Source organism: Apodemus sylvaticus, chromosome 14 (assembly GCF_947179515.1).
Source record: "Apodemus sylvaticus chromosome 14, mApoSyl1.1, whole genome shotgun sequence".
In the NCBI taxonomy this organism is placed as follows: Eukaryota; Metazoa; Chordata; class Mammalia; order Rodentia; family Muridae; genus Apodemus; species Apodemus sylvaticus.
Genome location: NC_067485.1, coordinates 48,871,482 through 48,892,315, shown reverse-complemented (window position 1 = coordinate 48,892,315; position 20,834 = coordinate 48,871,482). Strand labels below are relative to the sequence as shown.

Genomic DNA, 20,834 nt, shown 5'->3' with positions numbered 1-20,834 from the left:
AAAATACTAATAAAATATTTCATAAAAAATAATATATGTTATTACATGTTATAACAATATGATGTACCTAATGTACTGAAAGTAAATAAGCCAGGCACAGAAGACAAAGACCATATTATCTCATAGTTCAATTCAAAAAAATAAAGTCAAGAATGTAATTGCTAAGAGTTGTGTGTTGAAGTGTGTGTTGAAGAGTTGTTCAAAAAATATAAAATCTTCAGTTAGATGAAAGGACTGAGTTCAAGATATTTAGCAAACAACCTGATAAACCTAATAATTCAGTGTCTTTTTGAAAATTAACAAATCTTAAGTGTTCTAGCCACCAGCTAAAAAAATTGAGATAAGACATTGGCTAATTCGCTTGCTTTAGCCATTCTACAATGTTATTCACAGTTCAAAACAATGTATTATATACAATATAACTTGATATACCAATTAAAAATAATTTTTAAAAAGCATATTATTTAATTCACAAAAAATTTTAATTCAACAAATTTATAAATAAAAGCTAGAAAGGAATCGGCTATACTAATTTATTAAGTCAAATTAATCCCACAGTTTATTTACATAGAATCATTATTTTAACAAAATATTTTATTTTGAAAGTCTGTATTAATTCTTTACAACCAGACACAAAGGGAGACGGTCAGATACACAACCCCAACTTTAGCCAAAGAAGCTCCATCTGTCTCTATCTTATACTCTGAACTTCCTCACAATTGTTTGTTTAAATAGTTCCAGTCAGTTTGGAAAAAAACAGACTACTGTAGATATAAGTAAAACAAAAATGGTGAAGTCTAAAATAATATAACAAAGGTATAAAATTTAATGTACAATTTACAAATTATATACCAAACTTTATTATTAAATACACAACTAAAATCCTTCATGTCTTGGTCTGTACTAAAAATTTATTAATTTTCAAAATTTAAAGTTCATTGAACTCATATTTAAAGTCATACATTTTAAGAGAAGATTTATCTACCACTTAAAAATCAAATTTATTTAAAAATTGAAAACAACGCTGTAAGATTAAGACAGCCAAACCAGTTGTTTTTCAATTATTATTTATGAAACATAAATGTTAAATTACAAAAAGAAAATTAAGGGCTAGAAGACAGCCCAACAGAACACTTGTTGCTTTTTCAGACAACCTAGGTTCAGTTCCTAAAACCCACGTGGTAGTTCACAACTTTCTATAACTCCAGTTTCAGTAGATCCAAAGACCCTCTTCTGACTCCACAGGTACAAGATGTGTGTATGATGTGTGTATGGTGAACACACAAACACATGGCCAAAGACTCATACACATAAAATTTAAAAAATTAAAACTCTAAATATAGCTTTTAAAACGGAACTTGGTGCTTACAGTAATTTCTTAAAAGATACTCTTACCTTTCCTCTGAGCTATATAAACGAGCAAGTCCAAAATCTGCAAGTTTTATCTGTCCTCTGGTAGAAATAAGACAAAATAAAAAAGCATTAATCTACCATAAATTTGATAATATATACTTATATTTCCAGGGCTCAATGAAAACACATTAGAAACAAAAACACATAAATTCTCTCATTATACTGCTAATACTTCAGGCAAGGCTAACTAATGCGAAATTGAACAGGATACAATTAGTATTTTGCTTTGTTTGTTATTGTCATTATGGGCCTGTTTAATCATACATATCAATATTTTCTTAATTTTCAGATTCAGCTGGATATAGATCAAAACAACTGGAGGGACTATATTGTCCTGAAGATGTACAATTGTGTGTTAGTATTTCCTACATAATAGTGTACCAACTATTTATACGACATTTACATTTTAAATAAGCTAGACATCCAACAGGGCCCTCCACACTTAGTGGTGCTAGTGTAACAGCACCTCAGGTGACATTTCAGTTCCTTAGGAAAGTACCTCAAATGACATCTAGGTGTAGGAGTAATTATTTAAATTGTGCCCAAGAACTAAATCACATTATTTGAAATTTATGTTTAGTTTTCTAGCTCTTAAAAGGTTAGGGTGCACAAATTATTTTCTACCATTTAAAACCAGGTGGTGCATGTTTTATTCAAAATTTAAAAATAGTACAAAGTACAAGAATAATACTAGAATTATGCTCTTTCTGAAAATATTTATCATAAACCTTATATAAATATTTTAAAAATACATGTAAAGAAATCTAATACTTGGAGGTGAGGATAAGAATAAAGAATGCTAAAAATGCTGGCTGCTCTTTCAGAAAACCAGGGTTCTGTTCCCAGCACCCATTTGGTAGCTAACAAACATCTATAACTCCAGTTCTAACAGAGCTAACACCCTCTTCTAGCTTCTACAAACACTGTAGACATTGTGTACAGACACACATTCAATCAAAACTCATCCATTACAAATAAAATTTAAAAAAAATTGTTTTGTAAAATCTGTACATAACCTAAATTATTCATGATTAGATTAATTCATTTCAAATTACCTGGAAGACTACCCAATAAAAATGACATGTGTGCATTGCAAATCATTACTGGAGCTACTGGAGAACAACTGCACAAGCATTATTAACTGACTGCTGTTCCTTACCCAAGAAATTAGAATAAACTGAATTTATAGGAAGTTACATATTACATTAACACTTTAAATACAAAAGTTTCATATCCATACCTATTATTTAGAAGGATATTTGAACATTTAATATCTCTATGCAAAAAGTTCTTCTTATGACAATAATCCAGGCCTTCCATGAGCTGTCTCATAAAAGATTTTATATGGTTTTCATTAAAATGAACCAAGCCTGATTCCAGCAGTCCCATCAGATCATGGTCCATATATTCAAACACCAGGTAAAATGCACCTAAAAATGAGAATAATTACCATATTAAAGGCTTTTATTCCTACAATCTCTGTAGAGGTTCAAATGACTTTGATAAAATACTGGTATAAGGGAATTGACCCTTGAAAAATAACTACTTTGTCGTTATTTATAAGACTCATTTATCCTCTCAGAACTTAGTATCAAAAACCAAGTCTCAAGAAAACAGCAAAAGCAGTTTTCTTCTAATGAGAGCCATTATGATACAGATCATCTCTGCTAATTTCCACATTATTTATAGTTTTTGATCTGATTAAATTCTTCCGTATATCAAATTGTTTTTCAGAAAAAAACTGAATAAAATTTGAAGGGTTCAAAGGATATTAAAAAGCTGTACAAAGAATTGCTTTTAATATAAGAGTATAAGCCCAAAAGACCAAAGTTATCTTTAGGTGATTTATATTAAATCTGTTTATATAAGACTATATTTGAAAGCATAAAATTACAAATTGATACAACCAGTGTTTAGTGTTTAAAACTCTTAAATAAAACTTACACAAATTGAATCCAAAGCTAAATAAACAAACATTGCAATCAAGCAAAGCTTTACAGAGTGAGTTCTAGGAAAGCCATTATCTAAAAAGAAGCCCTGTCTTGAAAAACCGAAACTGAAAAAGAAAAAAAGAAAAACAAAAGCCATGTTATGTCATCATGTGTGAAGAGAAAAACCAGTATGATGCTAAAGAAGAGACTCAACAATCCACAATCAGCTCCGAACTTTGAACAGAGCAAAGAACATTCAAAAATGACATAATAGAAGGATGCCTTTTAAAAATTTATTATAGTACCTCTCTGAAGACAAGAACCAGGCATATTTAACAAGAAAATGCTAGACATTGAAACAAAAATCTTCATGGTTACTAATTTCCTGTGTAGATGTTAATATGTAAAATGTAAGAAGCTTCAGGGTCAATACAACCTATCTCTGCAAAAATTACACGAAGGTAGCAAGTCAGCCTTCATCCTTCTCCAGCCTCCTCCACATGAGCAAACACGCTCACAAAAAATTTTTTAATAATACTACAGTAACAGAAAAATACAAATGACTAGAAATAAATTGTAACAAGAATTAAACATCAAAATAGAAAATACTATAACGTAATTTCAATTAAAAAATAGTGGTTAGGTTTTATTATTTGCCTGGAGGCTGGGCACTTAACTTGACAAAAGAACTGTAAAATTCACCTTGAAGAAACTGTATCTGATCATCATCCAAACACTGCTGAAAATATATTTTGCCATATAAGAAATTAATATGCCCTGTCATGCTTAGAGAAAGAACAGTGAAATAAAATACACACCAGAAAACAGATTACAAATGTTTACCCATTAATCATAGAAACATTAAGTTTAAATAAATAATAAAGTAACAGAAAAAACTCATTTAGATAAAATTTTAATTCACAGGGAGATAAGCAGTACCATCACAGATGATACTAACAGGTTCCACTAAATAGTGACTCAGGACTACCACTAGACAACAATATAGAACAGGGAAAAGACAACTGGGAAATACTGTCCACAATATAACAAAGTAAATATCCTTACTATAAAAGAAGGCATTATAAACCAGTACAAAAGAAACTCATTCCATAGCACAAGATGACAAACAAAATGGATGTCCAGTGGATACAGTGGTATATGCAGGTAACCTTAACACTTTAAAGGTAAATGGAGAAGGATCAGAAGTTCAAAGTCACCCACAGTTCTGCATCAGGGTAAATGGAACCTCCAATATTCAAAACAAGGTCTGTGTCCAAAACAACATTAAAGATACTTAATCTCATTACAACTACAAATGCACACATCAAAGCAATACAGCATTTAAATAAAGATTTCAAGAGTATACAATATTACATAACACAGGTGTATGGTGGAAACATAGTATAAATATTTACAAGATACATTTTCTTTCCAATTTCATAGCCCAGAATTAGCCAGGAGCCCATAGGTAGCTACTGAGCACTTACGGCTTAGTTAAACATTGTTTTAAGTATAAAACATGCACCAGATTTCCAATACTTAATATAAAACAAATATAAAATGTCTCAGTAATACACTACCACTGAGTTAGGTATTAAGTACAGAGGCATGAAGCACAGACAGAAAAATCTCAAATGCAAGGCCAAACTGGTAATTATAAAGCAAGACTCCGTCTCAGAAATATAATACTACTACTAATGATAAATGATAATAATGGATATAACAGGCTAGAGAGAGATGAGTGGTTAAGAGTCCTTGTTGTCTTGTAGAACTGAGTTCAACTCCCAATACTCATATCAAGTGGCTGACAACTGTCTGTAATTACAGCTCCAGGGGATACATCCTCTTCTGGCTTCCATGAGCATCCACATGCACACATGTGCACAGACACACTCACAAATTTAGAAACAAAATCATTTAATAATTTATGATAAGTTGATTGTACATTGAAATTATCTACTACACACTGAGTTAGAAGTTATTAAAATTGATTAATTTCATCTGTTCCACTTTTTAACACAATCATTTAATAACGTTTTAATTTGAAATAGAAAGCTTCCTATTCTATTTCTATCAAACAGCAATGACCGAGAAGCCTAGGAACTGAAATAAGACAAGATGCTATTCCATTCTCAGAAACCATAAAGTTCAATGGAAAATTATCAGGAAGAGTAAAAAAAGGTAGAAAAATAGTATAATATACAATAGTCATTGATACTGGCTACCAGTTAAAAGAGAAAATAGAATCCATTAATAATAGCTAATAATTTTTTTTGAAAATTCCCTTTTAATACAGAAAACACATAGATAAAAAGGGCACAGGAACAAAAATGCCTATCTTCCCAACTTGATTTGTAAATTATGCAAAAGCCCAATTTCCCACTGCCACGTCACACCATCCCCACCATGGATGGATCACTCTGTGACTCCCCACTGCCACGTCACAAAATCCCACCATGAATGGATCACTCTGTGACTCCCCACTGCCACGTCACACCATGGATGGATCACTCTGCCTCCCACTGCCACGTCACACAATCCCACCATGGATGGGTCACTCTGTGACTCCCCACTGCCAGTCACACAATCCCACCATGGATGGGTCACTCTGTGACTCCCCACTGCCACGTCACACCATCCCACCATGGATGGATCACTCTGTGACTCCCCACTGCCACGTCACACCATCCCACCATGGATGGATCACTCTGTGACTCCCCACTGCCACGTCACACCATCCCACCATGGATGGATCACTCTGTGACTCCCCACTGCCACGTCACACAATCCCACCATGGATGGATCACTCTGCCTCCCACTGCCACGTCACACCATCCCACCATGGATGGATTACTCTGCCTCCCCAGCCATGTCACACCATCCCACCGTGCTGGACCACACTCCCTCAGGAACTGTAAACCAAATAATAAACTATTTTCCCCCTTTGTTTTTACCCGGATATTTTATGACAGCAAAATCAACAAGTAAGTACAATCAGTAAAAGTTTTTTTTCTCTATAATGTATAACATACGGGAAAATAATGACAAACAAAAGCATCTGAAAGAGAAAAGGGATATATAAAGAATGGTTCTATATTCCTATTTTAAAAAATTTTAATTATAATGCAATTTCTGTAAGGACTGGAGAGATGACTCAGCGATTAAGAGGACTGACTGCTCTTCCAGAGGTGCTGAGTTCAATTCCCAGCAACCACGTGGTGGCTCACAACCATCTGTAATGGAATCTGATGCCCTCGTCTGGTGTATCTGAAGACAGCTATAGTGTACTCATATACATAAAATAAATAATTCTTTAAAAAAAATTTATGTAATTTACGAATCAAAATACAGATTCCAAGTACACACTAAACTTTTACAGTAGAATACTCCCAGTATTCTACAGTAGAATCTGTGATGCTGGGAGATAGCTTAAGTGACAAGCATGAGGACCTGATTCCAGATCCCCAGGACACATGTGCAAGGCACAGGGGCACTGACTTTAATTCCATTGTTGGGAAGCAGGAAAGAAGCCGATACCTATAGTTCACTGACCAGCCAGACTAGCTGACAATGAGAAATCTTGTTTCAAACACTAAAGTAGAGAACAATTTAAGAAGACCTGATAGTAACCTCTGGCTTCCACACACTTAACATACCCAACAAACAGGTGTTTTAAAAATAAATAAATAAATAAATAAATAAATAAATAAATAAATAAATAAACACCCTCACCGTTCCCCCCAAAAAACAGACAGAAGGAAATAGAGGGACAGAACACAAAAATGTATTTCACTCAGTAAGATGATCTTCTCAGTAAGTGGTGGTAGGATAACTAAACACCTATCCAGATATAGCAGGAAAAAAAAGAATCCAAAGAATGGCCAGCAACATAAAACGCAAATATATCAATTATAGAACTAAGAAATATAAACAGAACTATTTATTGAAAGTAATTCCCTATGGTGAGAATGGAGGAAAATACCCCTAACCAGCAGTTAACAGCACAAAACAGTAGTAAGACAAGAAATAAATGTGACTACTATTTCTAAGTTAGAGAAACAGACAGATAAATTTTTATCACTAAAGCCCTATGCCAAAATGCTCATTAAAAAAAAAAAAAGTGTATTGTGACTCCAGTAAAGTCAGGAAAAAGAAAAACAATATGCCCAGGACAGTGGCTATCAACTCACGGGCCATCACCCATTTGGAAGCTGAGCAACCCTTTCATAAGGGCCACCTAAGAACACTTAAAAAAATAATAATAAAACAGATTATTTACCTCATTATTCTTAACAGTAGCAAAATTAGTTGTGAAGTAGTAATTAAAATAATTGTATGGTTGGGAGTCACCACATCATGAGGAATTATATTAAAAGGTTACAGCATTAGGAAGGTTGAGAATCACTGCCCAAAGCATCCTGTTAAGAACAAGTTTTGTGGCTGGGCGGTGGTGGCGCACACCTGTAATCCCAGCACTCTGGGAGGCAGAGGCTGGCAAATTTCTGAGTTCAAGGCCAGCCTGGTCTACAGAATGAGTTCCAGGACAGTCAGGGCTATACAGAGAAAACCTGTCTCAATAAATAAATAAATAAATAAATAAATAAATAAATAAATAAATAATAAGATGGGCACTATATGAAGAGAAATAGAAGTGCTAAGAATTAAGTCAATGTTGGAAATTTACCAGAAATAAAGAATGTCTTTTAGTGTCCCATACTGATCTGAAACCCTATGAATTTATATTTTTTGCTTGCTGTATGATATGGACAATGATGATTTTTGTGTTCTTCTCTTGTGCAAAATCAAGTCAGCACGTGAGAATACATTGTAAGTGTCTGAAAAAGGTAGGAGGGCTTACCAGTGTCCTATTATTATTTCATTATTCTACATGGAAAGGGTCCTATATTTTGGAGCTTATATTTACATATATTAGTCAGTCTATTAATTTTGGAAATCAATGAAGTAAAACTAAACTCTATTACCTCTTCTTGGTTGTCTATGCTAAAGGTTTTGTTCTAAGAAAGAAAGAAAGAAAGAAAGAAAGAAAGAAAGAAAGAAAGAAAGAAAGAAAGAAAGAAAGAAAGAAAGAAAGAAAGAAAGAAAGAAAGAAAGAAAGAAAGAAAGAAAGAAAGAAAGGAAAGGAAAGGAAAGAAAGAAAGAAAGAAAGAAAGAAAGAAAGAAAGAAAGAAAGAAAGAAAGAAAGAAAGAAAGAAAGAAAGAAAGAAAGAAAGAAAGAGAGAGAGAGAGAAGGAGGGAGGGAGGGAAGGAGGGAGGGAGGGAGGGAGGGAGGGAGGAAGGAAGGAAGGAAGGAAGGAAGGAAGGAAGGAAGGAAGGAAGGAAGGAAGGAAGGAAGAAAAAAGCACCTGTAAAGTAAAATTTTTCACTTTTTAAGAAATGGAAAACAAAGGCTCAACAAATCTACCAAACAAATCCAAGGAAAGGATCACTGAGTACAAAGATGTGTGAATAGCAATGTTCAGAACAAAATGTGTACAGAGGGCTGGGGTGGGAGAATAAAAAAAATGCAGAACATCCAAGGACCATAAAACCATCACAAATGTTAACACTCCTTCAAGGCTTTAAAAGAATAAAAGAGAGAAAGAAACAGAAGAAATATTTGATGCAATAATGAGTGAGAAGTTCTCCCTCAACAGTTACTAAAAACTATAGACCTTTTCCTGAAGATATATGGTAGGATTTGAAAGGAGGAAAGGAAGAGAGAAATGGTTATATAATATCACAGAGAAAAGCAAAAAGATTGGTGTATACAAAGAGGGAGTGGGGATTAACTGCTTTGGGACCCAAGGCTGTAAAACCAATTTCTATCACAATCTCCAGCCAGGTGGCCAGCTGCAGTAATCGAATTACTCAATTCCACAAACTAAATCTATGGACATTAAATATCCTACTAATTTTTTAAGCAATGCTCTCAATAGTTTTGCTTAAATTTATATTTTTAACAAAAAGATACTTTTACTACCTTGCCGCAGTGGCGCCAGTAAACTCTGTGAGACAAAGTTTTACAGACTGAGGTGAGAAGTGTGTCCTGGAGCTCTCTGCAACACCTCTATTCAGAAGCCGAAAATCTCACTTGGCAATCTGCTTTGCTCCTAAACTCTCCCCCTTCCTAGTAGCCAGGACTAAGAAAAACCAAGCAAATTAGGAAGTAAAAGAATCCATCTTGAAGTAAGTTACTAGCCAGAAAATTCTGCAACACTTTGCTCCAGTCGTTTACATAATTACAGTTACCTCCCAACAGTATATAAATGAAGTATGGCTCTGACACTATGGTATGAAAAGCATTAATTAGCACAGTGGTATAAATATATTTCACTTGTCTTGACTGTATATTAGCTTATATATAATGTTATTAAGAAGAGGTTAGTTTAACCAGCGCCACATGAAAAGGACAAGTTTCTTTTGTTATTTGAACCTCATACTATGTCCTTGCAGGACAGGTGGGTTTGGGTCTGGTCTTAGACAATAGGCCCAGACTAGAAGATATTTACATCTGAAGAACCTTATACAATGCCCTTGCTGAACAGGTGGACAGTGGGCAAATTAGAAAGAATTTGCACTTGAGTTGGTGCAAAGCTCAGAGCTGCTGCAAAGGAAGCTTGTGAGGAACTGCTTTTGTCTTGCAGACCCCACCTAGGGGGTCTTTGGCCAAAACAACATTCTTAACTTATCCAGGTGTGGTTCAGGATGCAGTTCATACTTATTACTCATGGAGATTCAATTAGACTCGGAGTTTGACAAAATGTCCTTTGAAGTCTCTTTTAAAAGTTTATATCAAGAAGATTGATGTTTTCTGGGTTAGAGCTTCTAAATGTTACACAGGAAAACATTTTACCTGGTTGATTTTTTACTTCCTTGTACCAAATGGTTATGCTAATTGTTCTTTGTGTCTGCTTTACTGCATACATCTTTTGATATGTAAATGTCAATCCCTCATGCTTAAAGGCTCATGCCTCAAACCAGAAAAATACCTCTATGTGTATTCAAACCGTCTCTATGTGTATGTGGTTGTGTCTGTCATCTGTGTGTATGTGGTTGTGTCTGTCATCTCGCCGAACCTGTGCCTTTGCCTGAAATCCAAACGTTCTCCTCGGATCAAAATTTTCCCGGCCTGGACCGTCCGCAGCACTACCTTCTATATGTTCTCTGATAGTAATAAATGACATGTGTTTAGTGGTTATTACACACTTAAGATAATGAATATATCTTCATCCCCAAAATTTCCTTGTGGTCCTAGTAAATATTAACATAAATATATTAAACTTTACCTATTCTTTTCCATCTATCAATGAAACAATTTTTAACTTAGTTTTGAAATGTTTTTAATGGCCCTACAGCATTTCCCAGTGGTAATGTGTGTGTTGACATTAATTATTCCTATTACATAAATTGCCTATATTGTTTATTATAAGCAGTATTATAAAAATAACCTTGTAACTCTGAAAAGTCCAAATTAGAACAGTAAATTAAAAAGAACATCTTACTTAAAATAAAAAGTTTATTATGCATTATGTCCAAGTATCATACCATGTCCTTAAGTGTTCTTCACTTTATAGCATTATATTAACGCTTCTATCAATGATCCACACCCTCAGTATTTTATTCTTTCTTCGGTATTTAGACTACATTTATTCTCAGTCCTCCCTCTAACTCATCCTCCCAAATCCAATGCACATCCTTGTCCTAAATTCAAGTCTTCACCTTTGTTTCTAAAGAACTGAGTCCAATTAGTACTGCCCCTAGGCGTGAGAGAGCACAGCCATCCACGGAAGCACTGACCACCTAGCACAGGCCACATCTGACCAACCTCACCTGGGGGGTGACCTTATGAGATCCTCTCCTATGGACACTTTTTCATAGATCCTTGTCCCTCACAGCAATGTAATTTCATTCATATCAAAGTTTCAGACCTCACATATATAGGAAAAAAACTATGGTTTAGAGAAACAGAGAGGACCTCTACACACCAAATATTAAAACACAACAATAAAGAAATGCAACAGAAAAGGGTCAGTGAGGAACACCAGCTGGAAAATTCAGTACTTTATTCAGGGCAACAATGTTGAAACAATGTGAAACAAACACAATTTAAGTGCCAAAATGTTTCTTTATAATTCTAACTAGAAAAAATACAAAAAGCAAACCAAGGAACAAAACCCCACAAACTTGTCAAGCTAGGAGGGAAGCTGAGTGCTGGAATGTTTGCCTGAGGAGCTGGCACAATATAAACAAGGTGCAGTGACTGATGCCCAACAGCAATCCTAAGAAGGTCAAAGTGGCCATTCTCAACAACACAGCAACTTGGGGGAAGAAACTGGATATTCAAAAGACGGGGCCATTGACGCCCGTCAATCAGCTAGCCAGCTAGCCAGCTAGCTAGCCAGCCAGCCAGCCAGCCAGCCAGCCACACACACACACACACACACACACACACACACACACACAGTACTAAGGAAGAAATAAAGCTCACAAAGACATAGAAAATGAAAGTTAAGACACAATGGGGAAAAATAACAATGACATACAAAACAACAGCTCTAATCCTTTCTTAGTTGGCTTTCTATGTCTATTGCTGTGATAACAACTATGACCTAAAGAAACTGAGAAAGGGGTTTATTTAGCTCCAGGTTATAGTCCATCACCAGGGGAAGCCAGGAAGGCAGGAAATGAACAGAAACTACACAATGATAAAGCTAGTATGCATTAGCTTACTTTTTGCGGCTTACTTGGTCTGGTCTCAGAGGGTGTATGTGTGCATGTGTGTCTGTCTCTTGTCTCTCTGTCTGTCTCTCTTATCCCTCCCCTCCCTCTCCCCGCTCCCTCTCCTTCTCCGCCACCCCCCTCCCTCTCCCTCTCCCTCTCCGCTGCCCCCCTTCCCCCACAAAGGTGGGGAGGAGAGGATTTTCAAAAGAAAATATCTTTGTCTAGCCAGGGTTGATCTGAAACTCATTTTGTAGACCAGACTGGCCTCAAACACAGAGAGATCCTCCTGCCTGTCTGCCTCCCCAAGTGTTGGGAATCAAAGGCCTAGCTCATTCTGCTTATGCATCTCAGGATCATCTGCCCAGGAGTAGCCCAGTCCACAGTAGACTGGGCCTCCCACATCAAATATTAATCAAGAAAATGCCCCACAGACATGCCTATCAAGACATCTGATGGAAATATTTTCTTTCTTGAGGTTCCCTACTGACAAGTGATCCTAGATTGTGTCAAGTTGGTAAAAACTAACCAGCTCAATCAATCCCAATGAAAAAGTAAAATGGCCAGCAACCTGAAAAAACATAAAGTGGCTGGGTGGATTATCCAGCCAGTCAAAGACTGACTGACTGTACAGGTGTGAGAACTGCAGTGCGTATTCCCAGCACTACCATAACACTGTGCTCACCCACAACAAATCCTAGCACTTTGGGACTGGAAAAGATGGTCCCCAGAGCAAGCAGGCAGGCAAACTGGACAGGACAAATGGGTGAGAGCAGGCTCAGCTGTGAGAGCACTGTTCATAAGGTGGACAGCCATCAAGGAGGACGCCTAATGGCAACCTCTGAACTCTTACTTGCATGAGCCAACAAGTTACACCTGAGCACACAAAACACACATATATCACACACAGCACAAGAAAAATGTTATAAAAAGGACAAAAGCATGAAAATACGTATAATCCCAAAATAGGAAATTTTTCTTTGTAGATGGACAAAGATGAAAAACCAACAGTACACTACACTTCAGTAAACTAATACACAAAATATTCTGGTGAGAATAAAAAATTTGAGTAAGCTTTCTTGTAAAGTGATGTCTGATATTAATATGAAAAGAGCTCGCTGTATCATTTACCCAAACAATACTTATAAAACAGGATAGAAGGTATCCTGTAAATTTCAGAATATACATTTATACTTTTCCAGTCAAACACACAACAGTCTAAATACACCTATGTGAAAAACCCTAACAGAATAAGATACATTGAAATTACAGCACTAAAGAATACGGACTTTTTTAATGGCTATATAAGGTATATAAACATTATTTATTTGCAGACGTTAGCATACTCTGCCCTTAATTTCATAAAAAATAAAAGTAACACATACACTTGTTATATACAAACAGTGTCTAGAAGGGGAAAAAAAGTTAAAGAGAGGAAGCCTCTTTTCTCTTCACTAAAGGGTGTATACTTTGCATTGGCTACATAAGCACATAATTCCCAGTACTCATTTATGCCCTTTATTTCCGTATGCACCAAGGTTTATTTTTGTTTTTGAGACCACATTTGTCTGTGTAGCCCCAGCTGTCCTGGAAGTCATTCTGCAAACTAGGCTGTCCTGGAACTCAGAGATCCACCTGCCTCTGTCTCCCACGTACTGGGATTAAAGGTATGCTAGGCCCAGCTGTACTCCAATATTTTAATTAAACCTTTCCTGTCTCATTTGGTTTTTCTTTTTCTCAATCACTGACTTTCTTTCCTTCTAGTGGGTTAATTATCAGGTAGCTAGAGTTGACTGAAGTTTTTATTTAACTTGTTGACATGAAATTATTCCTTTTTGAAGCACTTGTGCTGAAATCAGAGAACAACTTCTGGGAATTCACACTCTCCTTCCATCACATGATTCCCAGAGACTGAGCTTGGGGGTCATGAAACTTCTGTAACTTACCTTTATTCCTCTTTCCTACTTTGTAAGCAACACCTCACTATTTGCTGAGACATCTTGGCAGCCTGATTTTTATTTTTCTTGACAATTTTAGTTCTAATAATTAGAGACTTCTATGCATCCAGAAAGGCTATATTTTGTTAGTAGGAGGACTTATATACACAGAGAGAATACTGGTTTATTTCTCAACTACTTACTCTCTTACAACTTTACACAAGAGCTTTCATTGAACCTGAAGCTCCCCATTTCAGATAGCTTGATGAGCTGACCAACAAGCTCACATATCTGTGTGACTGTTTAGCAAAGAACTCAGGTCTAAATACACCTATGTGAAAAGCCCTATGCTGGGGTTATAGGCATGCACAGATTTACAAGGGTGCTGGAGATTAAAATTTAGGTGTTCATGGTTATAAAGCAAGTATTATTATCCAATGAGCCACTTCCTCAGACCCAAAAGGTGTGTTTTTAAAAGTTAACTTCTGATTTTAGTAACTATGTCTGATCAAGCTGTACTACAGATTTACAACTATTCACTTCTTCAATCACTATCCTTCCTTCCTAATAAAACATAATTGCTTCTACTAGCGATTGTATTTTGTTCTTATCATCAACCTACCACTAAGATTTACCTATATATTGTGTGTTACTTCAAAGTGCACCACTTGTATTATTATATTAAAAGACCACAATAAACTTAATTATTACTTTCTTTTTCCAGAAGAGGAAAACAGAGTACAGAGGGAAGAAAATACTAAGGTTTTTTTTTTTTTATCATTAATAAAAACTTCCATTTTAATCATTTTTAGGTATTCAGTTCAAAGACATCCTTTCATCCATTATTTCTTGGTGGAACAAACACCACCACCACTCACTTCTGTAACTCTTCCCCCATCTTTACAAAACCAGACATCTCTGACTACCTCCTACCCTTCTAAGCTCCACAGACACCACACTCTACTTCTTGTCTCAATGCACTTAACCACCCTAGTCAAAGTACATATATAAACTCTGTGCCGGTTTTGCTCCCTTTCATAAAGCATCCTAATAGGTGTGAGCTAGCCTATCACTATGGTTTTGAGTTGTATTTCCCAAATAGCTATCATGCTGAACTTCTTTTTTGTCCATGTGATTCTTAGCTATTCATCTTCTTGGAAACAAAATCTATTTATGTCCTTTAAACCACCTTATCTTTTAATTATTCAGTTTAAAATTGACTTTTATATTCTTGTTACAAGTCCCATATCAGATATGGCTTATACATAGTCTCTCCTATCATGTGTTGGGTTTTTCATTTCCTTCTTATTGTTGTTTGTAAACTAGGTCTCACTCAGCGGGGCTGACCTACCTGGATAGATTGGGCCACCGGCCTCTACCTCCAAGTGTTGTGATTAAAGTGTGCCCCATCCAACACAGCCTCTTTCACCATCATGCCCAGCCTCTTTTCATTGCATGATATTATCCAATTTAACTCTGTTGAAGCATAATGTACTGTTTTTTTCCTTTACTGTTTGTGCTTTTGATGTCATCTAACATTTAGCACTTTAGTCTAACCCAAATACTAGGATCAACTGATTTATGAGTGTAAAATCTTTTTCTAATCATTAATATACTCTAATGGCAGTGCCAGAGATTTACGGTCACTTTAACCCTGCAGTAAAGATTTATTAAATTCAATGCATTCAACTTTCCTCTTTCCTCTCAGATCCTATTGACTGTTGTAGTAAGAATTCTGAAATTTTAGTTTCTTTAAAAAAAAAAAAAAAACACAGAAATGCAATGAGAATATGGTTTCGATCTGATTCCAGGTATAAGGATATGAGGCTACATCACAGCAGCTATGGTTTGCCTTGAGCTATATCAGAGGTGTGATTTTGCCAGCTGCAGATATTTTTTGTGATTGTGTAACATTTGGAATTCTAGGAATTTTCAGAGGGCATATAAACGTTAGATTCCCCAAACATGAAGTATGAGATTGCTGATTGTGGTTTGTTAGCAATTGTGCTCAAAGAAGAAACAAGAAAGAAATTAGATTCAAAGATCTCTCTCCCTCTCTCTCCTTTCCCTATCTAGTGATGAGAGGTGAAACCATGTGGGATAATAAAGGCTCACAAAGTAGCAATGACCAGCTATAAACTACCCCAGATCTTGTAATCATATAAATATTAGAATCTTCTTGTCGGTATTTAAAAATCCATATGGTATAACAAAACAGCTCCACAGGTAAAGACACTCAGTGCCAAACCCTGAAACCAGAGTTTGATTCTCCAGGACACATACAGTATAAGGAAATCACTACCTCCAAGTTGTCCTTGGATCTCTACATACACACAGTGGCAACCTCCTCCCAACAAATGTAATTCTTAAATTTTTTAAAAATAAGTTTTAAAAAATCAAATGAAGCTACCTCTAATTTTGAGAAAGGCTGTATGTAGTAACTATGAAGATAAACTGGGGAGAGTGTTATCTTAATAGGACTAATTCTTCTAAGCTTTGAAAATGGAGTATTTTCTATTTAGTCTTTTTAATACTTTAAAAGTTTTTGCTCACCTTTCAAGTTACAAACCTTGCATTTTCTATCATTCTTAGATGTTTTATCCTGTGAACGTAATTGGTTGAGTTTATGGCTCTTCATTTTGTTGTCCATAATATGCACAAGCACACACTGTACCTTGTCTATAATGGACACACACACAAAATGGTTTTGCATCTTTTCTAATCTGGCTATCTTATTTCATTTTCTACCGCAACTGCTCTAATACCAGTATGGTGTTAAACAGAAGCAGCAAGAACATATAGCACCTATTTTCTACATGATATGTATTTTGAAACAATTTGGGCATATTAGTCTATATTTGAGAATATACAGCAGAAGCCCTTCCTTAACCCATGTTTCAGTTAAGAGTCAGACGAGGACTCTTCACCAGTCATGGTCTGAAACGATTAGATAAAAATTTCAAGAGATAAGCAATTCATATTTTTAGGTTGTCCCATCTGAATAGTGTAATGAAACCTTATACTGTGCATTCTATCAAGATATAAATCATTCCTTTGTCTAGTTAATCTATGGTGTTTAAAGACTCACTTTATAACACTGCCTGGCCTGGAACTCATTATGTAGACCAGGATTGTCTCATACTCAGAAAGATCTACCTGCTTCTGCCTCCTAAGTACTAGAATTACAGTATGCCCTACTATATACCCAGTTTCTTTCCTTGATTTTTTTTAAAAAATTACAATTATAAAGAGTCTTCATATTTCCTAAACGCTTAAACACTAACATAGTGAAAGCACCATAGCTTATCAAACACTTATGGCTGGCAAAATAGAATTTGGCTGTCTTAGGATGTATGTCAGTAATTTCAAGTACCAAAACACTATTTATTAAAGTACATTTTTATGTTTTTAATCTGAATAGGTATCTTGTAGTAGGAGGCATCATCTATGAAAATTTATGTTTGTAAAAGGGGGGGCATTGAAGAATTTTAAGAAATGAGGTTTCACAGATTTGTAATTCAATAAGGCAAAAGAATTGTAACCAAGAACAGAATACAAGGAAGACTGTTGGCAATTCTTTCAAAGTCACTACTAGCCTTTTCAGAAGTTCTAAAAGTTTGGACAATATTATAAAGCAAAGCTCATTTATTCACGCAGTCTGTATAGGTTGACTGGTTTGGTAGGGCCCAAACAAAATAAGTACAGCTTCTATTTGTGTGAATAAAATAATACACTTAGTAATTATTTTTAGTTATTGGGAAGGTTTATTTTTTTTTAAAAACCCTTTTTAGTAAAGGAGTTAAACTGTGTGTCAATGCAGTAGAAGTTGGAAACTTACTAGATGTGTAAGTACTCACCAATGAATAAAGTAATATTAACAGCCGGGCGGTGGTGGCCCACGCCTGTAATCCCAGCACCCTGGGAGGCAGAGGCAGGCAAATTTCTGAGTTCAAGGCCAGCCTGGTCTACAGAGTGAGGTCCAGAACAGCCAGGGCTATACAGAAACCCTGTCTGGGGAAAAAAAAAAATCCAAAACCAAACAAACAAAAAGTACTTTCTTTTCAATTATGCACTCAAAAGCAATAAAGTAAGGTTAAGATGGCAAACCATGTCAAATGCTGGGGTAATAAGAAATATGGGCTTCACAAACAAAAACAAAAAAACCTGAGAAGTAACAGGATGTTTCTAAGCTCTACACTACAGAATACTTTTAAACAGGGTGATTTACACAACCTAATATCTGTATGACCTATCGTTTAAACTGTACATCACAGAAGTGTAAGATTGTATGTGTGCAGCCTATAAAGAGACTATGATTTTCGATTGTAACCTGTGATGATTGATTCTTACTGTCAAACTGATGTAGCAGATGAAGAGAAAACCTTCGGTTAAGAAACTGACCAAACAGCCTCTAGGTGTATGTGAAATGCTGTATCTCTAACAGATGTGGGTGGGTCCGGCCCACTGTGAAAGTACCAGCTCTATGTCAGCAGGTGGTCCTGGTCTATGAGACAACTCCCTAAGTATGAGCCAGACCGAGAGCGGGCAAGCAGCATTCATTCCTCCACTGTTTCTATTATGAGTTCCTGCCCTAACGTCCCTCAGTAATCGACTGCATCACTGAGGAAAATATAAAACAAATAAACTCCTCAATTTCTAATGCTTTTTTGGCCAGAGTATTTTATCACAGCAACAACAAAAAAAGCTAAAGACATTCGAACTCAGTCTATTTTATATCAGATTTAATATGTGCCATATGGCAGCTATTATTAAATGAAAGTCAAACTTTTCTTAGAAGTATTTTTTAATTAAAAGCAACCATATTATCAACCTATATTTTTAAAAAAAATTTCAAAAATGTTGCTCCTATACTTGAAGAAATATGGTACATGCCTCTCAAAAGGTATCAGTGGGAGGCTGAAGTGATGGTTGACAGAGTAGGCATGAGAATTTAAGCTCAAAGCCACAGAACACATAATAATAACTGCAAATGATCGCATGCATCTGTAACCCCAGCTCTATGGGAAGGTAGAAACAGGAAGATCAGTAGGGCTTGCTGACCACCAGTATAGTGCCAGGTTCAGTGATAAACCCTGTTCTCAAGGGAATAAAGTAGACAGTGATGGAGCAGGACAGTTGAGATCTCCTCTGGCCTCAGCTCATGTGCACAGGCACTTATATCACACACATACATAAGCATACATAATGCCTCCACACACATCTTTTAGTTTCTGTGTATTCACAGGATTTGTAATGTAAAAAAGTAACCTAGGTATATTCTAATCTTTTCCCAATTAGTAAACAAAGATTAATCAATCTCTCTCTCTCTCTCTCTCTCTCTCTCTCTCTCTCTCTCTCTCTCTCTCTCTCACACACACACACACACACACACACACACACACACAGATATCAAAGCTCAAAAAAACCAAATGTTACTATTCAGTACTTGGGTTCTAACACAGGTAAAATACATTTGCCTTATCTGCTTCATGAACCTAAAGAACCAAGTGCCGGGCAGTGGTGGTGCTCGCCTGTAATCCCAACACTCTCGGAGGCAGAGGCAGGCAGATTTCTGAGTTCGAGGCCAGCCTGGTCTACAGAATGAGTTCCAGGACAGCCAGGGCTATACAGAGAAACCCTGTCTCAAAAAAATCAAATCCAAAAAAACAAAAATAAACAAACAAACAAAAAGGTTTAAGAACCACTAAAGTAAATAATGTAGTTCTTTAACTCTATTAAAATGGGTTGACACTGGAGAACATTTTTTTTACCCAGTACCTAAATAATCATTATCTAGTAATAAAATCTTCAAGTTGGAAATATCATGAATTCAAAGACTTTGTTACAAATTCTGCATACATACCTTTGTCTTTCTTAAAATCCAAAGCATCTTCTTTATCAGTCACTATTTCCTTCATATTGATGATACTCTGATGGGTGAGCTGCCGAAGAATTTTAATTTCTCTAATTGCTGTAATTGGGAAACCCTCCTTTTCATTATCCAGACGTACTTTCTTTAAGGCTACCATTTCTCCTATTAGACAGTTAAATAAAATCAAGTTACTAATTATCAAAAGACAATGCCATTTTTCACAATTTAAATGTTTTTATCACATCAGTTCCCACCTTCTAAAATTATAATTCACAAGTTATTTTCATTTCCAACATACTAAATAATATTTGTAGTTTAAGAAATTGACCTCAAGTAAATTTTGGAGCCTTTCACTGCATTTAACACTATACAACTGGTTAGGATGAGGTAGGTAGGTATTTACTGTTTCATGCTGCCCATTAATCAAAAAAGAAGGATGGTAAAGAGTGAGCTTATTATCACTCTTTTCTGTGCGAAGGAGGGAAGGGTCAATATTAGGGTAAAATTAGGTAACTGTGAGTTTTATATCAGACAGAATGCAATTAATCAGACATACAAACAAACACGAAGTTATTACATGTTAAGCTCAAGTCCAGAAATGGTTTAGATTTTGGAGCTTTAGGGGGGTTTCTGTTTTGTGTTGTAGGAATATGTTTAGCCTTAGTAGGCTGAGCATCAGTCAGCGTAAGAAAAAATTTCATAAAGGCATATTCATTCCACTTCTTTGGAAGGAAAGAAAAAAAGACTGATGATACAAATTTTCTAAGAAAAAACTTTATCCTCTTAAGCATTAAAATTCTTTTTTAAATTTTTACAGTTTTCCTATACTGTAGTGTTTCATTAAAGCTTCTGAAAGTTATAATTTAATCTTATTAATAATACATTATAAAAAATCAATGGTTACTGTATATTCTAATTGCCTTCGTCAATTTTTATCTAGTTTATGTTAAAAAGGCAATATAA

General features: G+C 35.6%; 1 protein-coding gene across 4 annotated transcripts in view; it reads right to left on the bottom strand.

The window, feature by feature from the left end:
- Positions 1-20,834, bottom strand: part of Cdk13 (cyclin dependent kinase 13) — a 91,039-nt gene that overhangs the window by 28,599 nt on the left and 41,606 nt on the right. For all 4 annotated transcript variants that reach the window (XM_052157114.1, XM_052157117.1, XM_052157116.1 and 1 more), the window contains exons 5-7: positions 19,863-20,033; positions 2,654-2,843; positions 1,396-1,452 (exon numbers count right to left, since the gene is read on the bottom strand). In XM_052157114.1, the coding sequence (XP_052013074.1) occupies positions 1,396-1,452; positions 2,654-2,843; positions 19,863-20,033 (418 nt within the window). The remainder of the gene's footprint in view (positions 1-1,395; positions 1,453-2,653; positions 2,844-19,862; positions 20,034-20,834) is intronic.